Here is a 10,630-nt window from a genome sequence, read left to right on the forward strand (position 1 = left end):
TAAATGGTCAAAAACTCCAGACATGCCTGTCACTTTTCTTTGGTGTTGACTGCTCAACACGAAAGAGCTGAAGTTGTTCTCAGCTTCCTCATGGGGAGGGTATAAGAACTTTGTATAAGATTTTCAATAATTTTCTTTTCCACTCATTGGGAATTTTTGTCCAAAAAAGCCTCAGTGCAACCTGTATCCAGCCCCTGAAATCCCCCTTTTCCCCCAGGAGGACAGCCTGCCTCCAAAGACATTATAAATGTTCATTGTCGGTGCTTTACAGGAGGAGAACAGGAGAGCCTGGTCTGTCCTTTGCTGCAGACTTCTGGGTGGCAAGAGACACTTCCCCACTGTCTGCTTCCTGTGGTGCTGGGGCACTAGCTAGGGTGGGAGAGAGCCCAATTAAGACAGTCTACATTTTCAACCACATTGATCCCTTGACAGAAATCTTGATTTGCTTCTTTGTGCCTTGACTCACTCTCAATAAATGACATGCAAGAATCTCCTCAGCCTGTGGAGAATGAAACTAGGAAGTGGAAGTTGTGCAAGTTGGAGGGAGAAACGCTCTCGGGTAGTTGAGCTATTGGAGGAGGAGACATGAGATAATGAGGAAAGACCAAAAGAAGTGGAAACTTTAGATTTAAGCTAGCTAGAAAAACTACACTAGAAAAGCACTGAGCACATCAAAGGACACATTTGATTAGGGAAAAAAAAGTTGATTGATGTTTTATTATATAGCATTACAACAGTAATCAAGATAAACTATCGTCAGTCATCCCTCTAACTAGCCTTTGCATGGTTTGAACAGATCTTGATCAAAAATCTAAGTTTGCGAAACAAGTTAAATACAATTTAGTGGATCTCTGAGCTTTCAGACTGCGTTGCTGGGCCATATTCTGCTTCTTTTGCAATGGCCAGTAACTCAGATCCCTGAGTTGTCCCACTGTTTCAACAGACCCCGGTGGGATTGCTTAGAGGTAAAATACCACTCAGTGTGAGTAAAGCTGGCAGAACTGGGCCCACTGTCAGCATTAGTGCATTGTCAGACTAGTCAATATTGCTGGTAATTATATTACATAGAGCAACTAGCTAGTAAGTACCTGTTGGGCTGCTTTGGGCTGGACAAATACCTGTCCTCCTTTCACTGCCCAGCTTCAAAAATAATAAGCAAATTCTATGCTGGTATCAAATGGACAATCTCTGTTCTTTCCCTGGGTTTCTGCTTTTCAGCAGGGAATTTGCCAGCACCGTTATTTTGCAGGATGGTGAAAACTACAGGAGGGATCCGGTGAGCGTGGTGCTGGAGGTGGCAGTGTCAGAGAAGCGCTCGCAGCAGTGAGCTTCCCACGGCCGTAGTCAGTATGTGCACGAGACAGGAGGAGACTCTGGACCCCGATCCTAGGTGGAGAAGACAGATGAGAAAGAATTGGATTATCCAGGTAAACAGCATGCCTGAGCTGTGAGGGCGGTAGCGTTGCTTTGGGACTCGGGTACCCCGGAGGGTCGCACATGTCGTGACAACACTTCTGCCTTTTGTGACATTGCCCGTACCTGCACCTCGGGCCCTGACCTGCTCCCCAGTTAGAAATGTCACCTGGCCGTGAATAATCGGCAGGACTGAGTCTTTTCTTACTTTCACCAGCGCAAAGCAGGAGTAAATCTGTTTGAGTCATTAAAGCTACGGATGTAGCTCTGCCATGTTAAACAACTTCAGATTTTAGCGCTTTTACAGCAATGCCTAGCCAGAAATACTACGTGCAGCTAAAATCTGGATGGCCATATCCTTGCCTTGTGAAAGATTGTATGGTGTGCTGGCATTAATGGAATTACTCCAGCTTTCTGCAGAGCGGCTGAGGGATGCTGCGTGCTCAGAAGGTGATGACGCATCTTAAGGTGCACCTTGCCAGATGTGAACGCGTGGAATCTGAGGGCACTGTGCTCTAGATCCAGGGCTGGAATGCCCCGTAGAGACACATCGCTACCTGTCCAGCCCATAACTGCTGGGGTTCCTTGTGGACAGCAGCACATCGGTATTGAATCTGGCCAGGAACAAGGTGGATCAGCTACTGCTTGTTGGTGCAGACTTCTGCCTCGCCATCGGTTCCTAAGCCTTTCCCGACTCCGAACGTTCACACCTTACCAGCTTCGGGTTGCAGGTTGATGTATCCACCGGGTGTTGGTCTCGGTGGCTCTGGCACACCTGTGGGTGTTTCTTTAGTGGTCTCGCTGCTGCTGCTGGTGGAATAGGGGCTGGGAAATGCCGGGGGGGCACTGGTCTTGCAAGCCAACGTTGTCAACTTGGCTGTCGGGGAGATGATGCTCTTTTGGGTGGAGATGGTGGAGTTGGGAATCGGGGTGGGCTTGGGAGGGAGGTTCGTTTCTGGAGCGGGGTGGGCAGTAGACCCAGGTGCTGGGGGGTTCGCGGACACCAGTGGGGTGCTGGTGTTAATAGCCGGGTTAGTAACAACACTGGTGGTGGTACTGGTGGCCCCGTGTGTGAGAGCAGGGGGTGGGACGGAGCTGGGAGAGGTGGCGTTGGGGTTGACAGCAGCAAGGATGGTGGTGAGGAGGGTGACGGCGGGGGGGGTGGCTTTATTTGGGGTGGGGGACTGGTGGATGGAGCACGGGACGATGGAGCCGGTGGTCGGAGCAGGTCGGGCAGTGGAGGTGGCAGCGGGACTCACAGCACTGGGGGCAGTGGTGTGAGCACGTGGGGGAGTGCTGTTAGGGGGGGTCGGGCTGATAGTGCTTGGGGTGGGGGCTTTGGGGGGGACGGTACTTGAATTAGCAGTAGGGTGGCTGCTAATGGCAATAGGGGGGGGGACAGTGGGGAGGGTGGTGGGCGCGGGGACGGTGACCGTGGGGGTGATAGTGGCCGAGGCGGTGGGGTGAGGAGGGGTGGCCGTCCCCATGGGTCCGGGCTCCTCTGTGCCCCCTTGCAGGCCGATTCCCAGGATACAGTCCAGTTCCCGCTGGGACTGTTTCTTCACCCAGCGCATCACTGAGGTCTCATTTTCAGCTTCCTTCAGGTAAGGGAGGTTTTCTCCAAGCAGATTTTTCACATCCACGACACTGAGTTTCTGCAATACACGTACAACAACATCTTTGTTCATCCTCGCAGCCCGCATTACCACGAAGTGCTTTTCTAATGGGACTGCAGAAATAACTTCCAAAAGAAAATTTAAAAAGGTAAAAAAAATAGAGAACTGGTGATCTGATGGGGCTGCAGCCCCAAACCCCACCACTCAGCCCTCGACTAGCCGTGCCCTTCAGCGAGGAAAAGAGCAGTAGCATACTGGGGACATACCTGCAGTTCGTCGGGATTTAGGGAAAGAAAGGTGTCTATGTCCATGTCTATGGCAACGCCAGCTTCAGCCAAGTCTTTCAGGTCCTTCGCTGGAGCTCCCCCTTAAAGAAAGCGTATGGGGCACCTAGACACGTGCAAACACTTCCAACATTTTTGGAGGGGTTCTGGAGACCACTAGACGTGTCTCTAGTGTGTCTAAACCTCCCTGGCCAAGGAAGAGATACCCAACCTCCATCGCCATGAGAAGGAGGGCAAAGGATGAAACACCTACCCAGGTACGGCCAAATCTGACAATAATACGCCTTGGTGGTGCCAGCCTGGCCAGCAAAGGCCTCCTGGGCTTTTCTGTAGAGTTGGTCCTTCTTGGTTTGAGAGCAAGAAGAAATGTTTAATTGTCTAGCAGTCCTGAGGAGAGGGAGGGTCACAGGTTAGAGCCGGGGGCATCACCCCAAACCACAGCTAAAGCCCTTTTGTTGGCGGGGGGAGATGAGCGGTCTGTCCCTGCCCACGGTGCCGGTGGCTCAGGCAGGAGCTGGGAGCGGGACGTGGCCATCCCACCGTGCTGCCTGCGAGCGGGCAGAGCCGAAAGGGAGGTGGGAGTCTGCCATCCCACCATCTGCTTCCCCTGTGATCCCAGGGGCCTCGTAGGACTGAAAAGCATCCCTAAAATGGGGCGTACCTGATTGCTGCTGGAGGTATTTGATTGATCCGCTCCTCCTGCAGATTGCACAGGTTTCTCCCACCGATTTTCTGAAGCAAGGGCCCGGTTAAGGTGCCCCCCAGGGCCAGGTACCTGCTGAGCAGCTGCTGGACCTGGGAAACAGAGAGGAAACAGGCGGGGAAGGAAGATGCTCCCGGTAGAAATGCATATACTGTAAAACCCCTGTGCCACCCTCGGGCAATACCTTCGCCCCGAGCTCGGCTTGGGCACCGAGCGGTCCCAGTTTGGGTTCACCAGCACCCGTCCCCCGCTGCTGCCGCGGGTTTACCTGGGGAGTCTCCCACTTGCCATCCGAGGGGTTGAGCAGGGCTGAGAGCGTGTTGATGGATGTCACCGGCCACCGGCTGATCTCCTGCGCCGTGTACTGGCGGGACAGCGGCCCCAACAGCTTCAGCTGCTCCTCCGGGATCTCTGAAGGGTAAATCTGTAGGGCCGGGTCAGTGGGGCAAAAAAGAGGGTCAGGGAAGGGAAAATAAGGCAGAAATGGGCGCAAAGGACCAGCTTGGGTGCCTTCATCCCCATGGCCAGTGATGCCCATTCCTGCAGCGGGTCTCGCCTATCCTGGAGCGTGCCCACGCTAACAGGGGGCTGCGCGGGGGGGTCCTGCCCTGTGTCACCCATCACCTGCTCCAGCTTTTTTTTCATGACCCGGAGGTACTCCACGGTGAGCGGCTGTTCCAGCAGAGACTTCAGGTTTGCTTTTAAAACCTCATTGCTCAGGCACAGGTCGAACTGCTCAGCGGTGTCGTAGCTGATGAGTAAGAAGGGGTCGGAGACGGTGCTGGCCGTGATGGGCTTGGACAGGCAGCCTGCGGGCAGGGAGGGCATGTCAGGCAGATGGTGTTTCCCCCCTTCCAGCCTGGCCCTGGTCCTGCCACGGGGCCCCAGAGCCCCTCGGAAGAGCCCCGGTGAATGAACAGGGAATCACAATAACGTGGCTCAAGCTGTCCTGCTGGGCAGGACTGCGAATCATCCTCCCATCCCCTGGGTCCCCAACCTATGAAGATGCCTTATTCACTTTCATTCCTTAAAGTTATTCCTGAAGAACCTGGTGATGTTTCTGCAGGCCCATTAAAGGCAATTAAAAACGCTCCGGTAAGGTGAACCCTTTCCCACGTCACCCACATGAGCATCCTCCGGTCTTGCAGCATCCTCCCAAGGTGCTGCCCCTGCCCAGGATTTTTCTCCCCTCCTCGGCTCCTTCCCGGCTGCTGCTGCCGTATTCCTGCTCCCAGGTAAGAGCAAACACACCAGCGTGCTGTAAGGACATTTCCCCCATCTCCCCAGTTAATTTTACGGGAATCCCAGAGCTTTCTGCCTGGTCCTGTCCCCCTCCCTGGGGGCACCCAGATGCTGACCAGCCTGGGGGCATTTGCCCCCCCACCCCAAGAGCTCTGAACTGGTCCAGACTGGCTGCAGTGAAGGGAAATGCTCACGGTCTGCGCTCCGCTTCAGCCTGGGATGAGACGAAGCTGATGCTGCTGCGAAGGCCCTGAGGAGGGTCAGGGACTTCTCCCGCTGGGAACGTCCCTGGCTGCCGTACGCAGCCACGATGCTTCTGCCGAAAGCCTCCCGCGCTGCCTGCCGGGGGTGGGCAGAGGGGTGCTGAGTCCCGCAGCCTCAGGGCTGGCCTGGCTGATGGGCGCAACTTGCCCCAAGGTCTCGAGGAGGGGGCTTACCTCGGCCACCAAGCTCAGCGTGGTCTGGTTCAAAGCCAGGACAAGCGGCCCCAAATTTTGCAGAGTCTGTAAATCCCAGCTCGAAGGATCCCTGTGGCCATCGGGAGAAGGACCAGCTCAGCATCCTCATGGCTACGCCATCCCTTCTGCTTGTCGCCCACCCCCCGTAAGAGCAGACGAGGGCTCCTTACCCGTACACCGTTCCCCCCCCGAGGAGCACGGCATTGAGGGCATCCCGCTGGACCCCCGTCAGCGCTGAGCAGAGCTTCAGGTTCTCCAGGACGCCGGGATCCGAGGCCGTGATGGTCTCTGGCTCCATGTCGCACACCAGTGCCCCGAGGCTGCCGAGCTGCTCGGGGCGCAGGCGGCTGCTCCTCACCCCCTGGGAGAGACAAACCAGCCCTCGTACAAATGCTCGGCGAAGGGTTTGGGGGGGGGGAACCACCGGCCGCCCCCAGCTTGGCACCCACTCACCAGGCAGACCAGTGCCCCACGCAGCAGCCCCGTCCGCCGGGTTGAGCCCCTGGGCAGCAGGTCCAGGTTCCCACGGGAAACCCGGGTGTAAAAATCTCCGCAGGTCCCACCGCGCACCTCGGCTGAGCTGTGGGGAGCAAGAGTCAGCGCGGCAGGGAGGAACAGGGCGAAGGGCTTGTCGTGCCCGGGCAGGAGATTTTTCGTGTTGCTTTTTTGTGGGCATGGGGAAAGGAGTTTTAAACTGTTGCTCCCTTCTGAGCAATGAGCTGCCGAGTTGCACGGGGCTGGGGGGGGTCTCTTACGCAGAGAGGAGTGGGGTGAGGAGGGGTCCAGGGGGTCTGCAGGGCTGGAAACGCCCCGCGTGGGTCTGAAGGTGCCCACGGATGATTTTTGTAATACTCTTCCCCACGCAGAGCTCCTGCGCGCCCCAGCGCGTGCCAGGGTCACGCCGGCGAACGCCGCGTGGCGTGATTCAGCACCGAAACCGCAGCCGTGTGCCACCCTCGATACTCACTCAAAGAAGAGCAGTAGGTCTGGCGGGTACCTGCCGAAATCGGCCGTCAGGTTCTTGGCAGCGAGCAGCCTGGCCAGGCAGGACAGCTGGGCAGAGAGAGGTTTGTCTTGTCAATGCCAAGGCAGCGAGACCCCCTTCACCCCGGCACCCCCCCGGCTCCCCGTGCCCCCTTGGGCTCCATGAGGTTTGCAGCCCCCATTCCCGCCCCTGCCCACCTGGGCACCGCTCAGCTCCGCTGTTTTGTTTTGCAATCCCTGGGCAAACGCGAGGATGTCGGCAGCAGGCAGGTCGCTGGCTGGGATGCACTGGAAACCTTGCAGGACCGAGGCTGAGAGGCTGCGTTGGGGAGGCACAGTTCCATTTCACCATCTGCTTTATCTCGCCAACACCCCCGTGGAGGATGAACCCGCTCGTTCCCTTGGGAATTCCCCCTTCACCCCGACCACGGCTGCGTGGGGTAAGTAGGAATAATGTGGGATGTCATGAAAATGTCCCCTAATGCCAATGCTGAAGGTGGTGCTGAAGGGGGTGCCCTGCAGGCAGGAGGGTGCCCGTCCCCACGGCCGGGGTGGTGGCAGAGGTGCCCACCATACCCCGGGCTTGGGGTGAGGGAGAAACCAGCAGAGCCTGGATTTCGGTTCGGGGGAGGCTCCCGTTGCATCTGCGTCAGCCCCGTAAAGGGAAGGAAATTCTTGGTGTGTTTGTGCTACAACAAAAGCCGATGCAGCTGAAATCCCAGCCTGGGTGCCAGCACCAGAACTGGCTGCGCAAGGCTGTAAATCCTCTCCAGCCCAAGTGACCCGTCACAGCAGCCGTGACATGGATGTGGGGAGAAACGCAACACCCACCCACGCTGGCCCCACTGCCTGTGCCCCCCCGAGACCCCTCTGCTTCTCAGAGACCCCGGCTGGGCCTGATACTTACTCAGCATGTTGCCCAGTGACAGACAGGATGGCTCCGATGATCAGGGCAGCCTGGGGAGGAGGATGGGGGGATGTTCAGCCCCAGCACAGAACAGGAAAAAGGGGTTTTAAACCCAGGGATCAAGCGTGGAATGGGATCTGTCCTGGCCAGCGCGCCCAGACCGGCAGCTTCTGCCCACGAGCTGCGGGCAGCTGAAAACTGCAGCAGCCCTGAGGCTGCTCTGGGTTACGCGTGGAGGCAAAAGCCACCATAGCTGCTCTCAGGAGTGGGCACCCTTCAACAGCGGGTCTGTCCCTGCTTCCCCGGAGCTGGGGGGGCTGGGTGCCCATCAGGTTTAGGGTCCCAGCCTTCGGTTTAGGAGCAGGGCAGGGAGGCTTCCGGGCAGTGGGTGAGCAAGGGACGGGATGGGACAGGGACAGGACCACGGGCTGCACAGGGGGCCAGCGGGGAGGCGATGGCTTTGCTTCCCTGCAGCTGAGGACTGGGGGAACTGCGGCAGCTCTGCCACTCCCGGCACCAGCTGCGAGGTTTCGGCAAAGCCGTGGTATATTCGGAGCCACGGGAGCAGCCGGCGGTGACTCACCGCTGCTGCTTTCACGAGGTCTGCGGAGAAACCTGCAACGAAGCGGGAGCGGGTTATAAAACATCCATGACTATGTACAGGCGGTCGGGGGCTGTTCTAAAGCAGCTCCAGGTTTAAAGTCTGGGAAGGGCCTTTTCTTTGTCAATTGAATAATGTTTAGTTAATTCTGGTGAACTCTATGCAGCGAGCAGCCCCAGTCCCGCCCTGCAGCCTGCACCAGCCCAGGCAACCCGGGGTGACTCAGGGTAGGTTTAGAAGACAAAAAGTGATAAATCTGCCCCTGGAAATCTGTCTGTGCAGATTTCGAACGCGGTGACGGCTGCAGCCAGGAAAAACTCCCACTGCCTGCGGATGCTGACAGGAGCACGAGGCAGAGTGCAGGGAGTGGGTTGGGAATGAAAAGCAGCGCGGGCTGGAGCATCCCTGGTTCTGGGGGGTGGAAGGGGTTCCCGGGACAGGGTCAGCTTTTGGGGGACAAGATGTAACTCACGGAGGCAGAGGGTGATGGCTGCTGGGGCCGGGGCTGCCCGCACCATGCTTGCTGCCTGTGCTGGGGCTTCGTCCTTGGCGGGGGTCAGGCGAGCAGAGAGCGCAAACGGGGAGCCGTGTCCCACGCTCAGGGACGGTGCTGGCTGCCGGCCGGGGTGGGGAAGGTGCCGGGGGGGTCCCGCAGCTGATTCTCTTGTCCGGTGCTGGGGCTGGAGCCGTGGGAGTACAGCGGCTCTGCGTGCTCACCCCTGCTCTGTGAGTGCCTGCACAAACCCCCTGCAACCAAGGGAGAGATTTTAAATCCTATATAATAGAAAACAGAATTTCAGTCTCCATCCGTTATTAAAAGAAATTCCACAATAACTTGTCCTCTCTGACACCCAGAGCCCCACTCCTGCCTGTGCCCTGCAGCGACAGGATCCCCATCCATCCCCCAGCTCCGCATGGGACCACACCAGCACAGACTGGGGGAAATCCAGCGTAAACCAGTAGAGGAGCACCAGCAGGCATTGCCCTCCCCCTGTACCCGGCTCCACACCCCTCAGCTAGAAACCGATAGAAAATACATCCCTGCTCTAGAAATGCCATCGATGGGCTGCCCAGAGCAATTAGCTTATTGCCCTTCGAACTAGATGCGAGTAATTTTTCCGCCAAGTCTCATTCTGTTCCCTAAATCCCACCGGTGGCCTTGCTGAGTTGCTCTCTGTCCAGGGGAGATTTGGCTCGGGGATGAGGATTCGGCGCTGCTCAGCCGGGGAAGGTGCTCACCCACCTGCGATGGCCGGGGATGGGCAGCGCCGGGGACGGCTCGGCACTTATCTGCTGCGGGGTGGGGATGTTGCTCTGAAAACGGGGTGTGACGGGGCAGTTTCTCAACAGTGTTTTGTAAAGCTGCTCCCTGTCCTGGTTTTGCTTTGTGGGTTTTTTCTTCTCCTTTGTAAAGGGTCACTTTGAACTTTGGGGCAAATCAGTTAAATCCTCTGGTTTGGTGATTTCTGTGCTCCTGATGGAGACAAAGGTCCTCCCAGTTAGTGAAAACCTTTGAGCCATTCAGGGGTATATTTTACAGGGCAACTGGGGTGCAGAACAGACGAGTCCTTGATGATGGGCTCAGCACCCCTCCGGGAGGTCCTCCCCTTGTGCCCGTCCTTTTTGCCTTGACCATGGACAATTTTTTATAGCTTTCTCCCTGCAATTTCTGATCCCGCTCTGAAACGCCTTCCAGCACGTGCCATGAAGAAGGAAACCAAAAAGAAGGGAAGCGAAGCCTCTCCAAGGAGCCCGATGCTGTGCGGCAGCAAACGTTATCCGCGCGTTTATCCCGAGCAAAGGGAAGGGTGAGAGCAGTCGGCTGAGCTGGCCACCCGGCTGCACCACCCGTTCGGCCGGGTTTGGGGGCATCAGCCTTGGCGAAGGGTCCCTGGACCTGTCGGCACAGCGCTGAGCGGGGTTTGCCATCCCCCGGTGCTCCCGGCTGGTGTCCCCATCGTCATCCCCCACCGAGCAACCGGTCCTGCAGCACCAGGGCTTGGTCAACGCCTGCGGGTGTTTCTGGTTTCTATTTTGGAAGGCTTTGCTGTAAAAAACAGCTTTTTGTTGGAGTGGTAAAATTACAGAAACTTGTTTGCTATGAGGCTGCTGATGGGATGCGGCCCCTGCCCCGGGCTTGCCAGCCAGAGGTGGCTGGAGCGGGAGGGCAGGGGCAAATTCGGGGCCCCTTTGCGGGTCACCGCGTCCACCGTGTCCCTGCGGAGCTTAAAACCAGCCCCGGAACAACCCCAGGGGCTGTGGAAGAGCAGGTACCGGAGCATCCACCCCAAACCCGACGTGCTGGGAAGCATCTGCCAAAGCCCCTTCCCACAGGGACCTCGGCGGGTCGGTGGTGGGCAGTGCTGCTGCCGGAGGCAAGGAAACACTGATGGCATCTCCCCTCCTCTTAACCAGCCGCTTC

The 10,630-nt window shown here is 57.4% G+C and overlaps 1 protein-coding gene across 1 annotated transcript; it reads right to left on the reverse strand.

Annotated features, from left to right (window-relative positions):
• Positions 1-1,197: 1,197 nt before the first annotated feature.
• LOC142045114 (mesothelin-like protein) lies at positions 1,198-8,726 on the reverse strand. Its single transcript, XM_075058274.1, has 16 exons — positions 8,681-8,726; positions 8,191-8,222; positions 7,608-7,657; positions 6,899-7,019; positions 6,684-6,769; positions 6,170-6,296; positions 5,887-6,077; positions 5,696-5,786; positions 5,453-5,597; positions 4,641-4,825; positions 4,285-4,440; positions 3,975-4,108; positions 3,567-3,700; positions 3,296-3,396; positions 2,129-3,068; positions 1,198-1,386 (listed from the first exon to the last, which is right to left on the reverse strand). Exons 1-16 carry the CDS (start codon positions 8,724-8,726, stop codon positions 1,304-1,306), a joined length of 2,622 nt encoding a protein of 873 aa, XP_074914375.1. The 3' UTR covers positions 1,198-1,303.
• Positions 8,727-10,630: the final 1,904 nt, after the last annotated feature.

This window comes from Buteo buteo, chromosome 27 (assembly GCF_964188355.1).
Source record: "Buteo buteo chromosome 27, bButBut1.hap1.1, whole genome shotgun sequence".
NCBI lineage: Eukaryota > Metazoa > Chordata > Aves > Accipitriformes > Accipitridae > Buteo > Buteo buteo.

What these genes read in the sequence shown, in the direction of transcription:
- LOC142045114 (XM_075058274.1), bottom strand. Translation starts at nt 8,726, where the DNA reads ATGGTGCGGGCAGCCCCGGCCCCAGCAGCCATCACCCTCTGCCTCC. An exon ending in GTGGGGCACTGGTCTGCCTG is followed by an intron (nt 6,078 to 6,169) that starts GTGAGTGGGTGC and finishes TGTCTCTCCCAG; the next exon opens with GGGGTGAGGAGCAGCCGCCT. An exon ending in ATACCTCCAGCAGCAATCAG is followed by an intron (nt 3,701 to 3,974) that starts GTACGCCCCATT and finishes CCCTCTCCTCAG; the next exon opens with GACTGCTAGACAATTAAACA.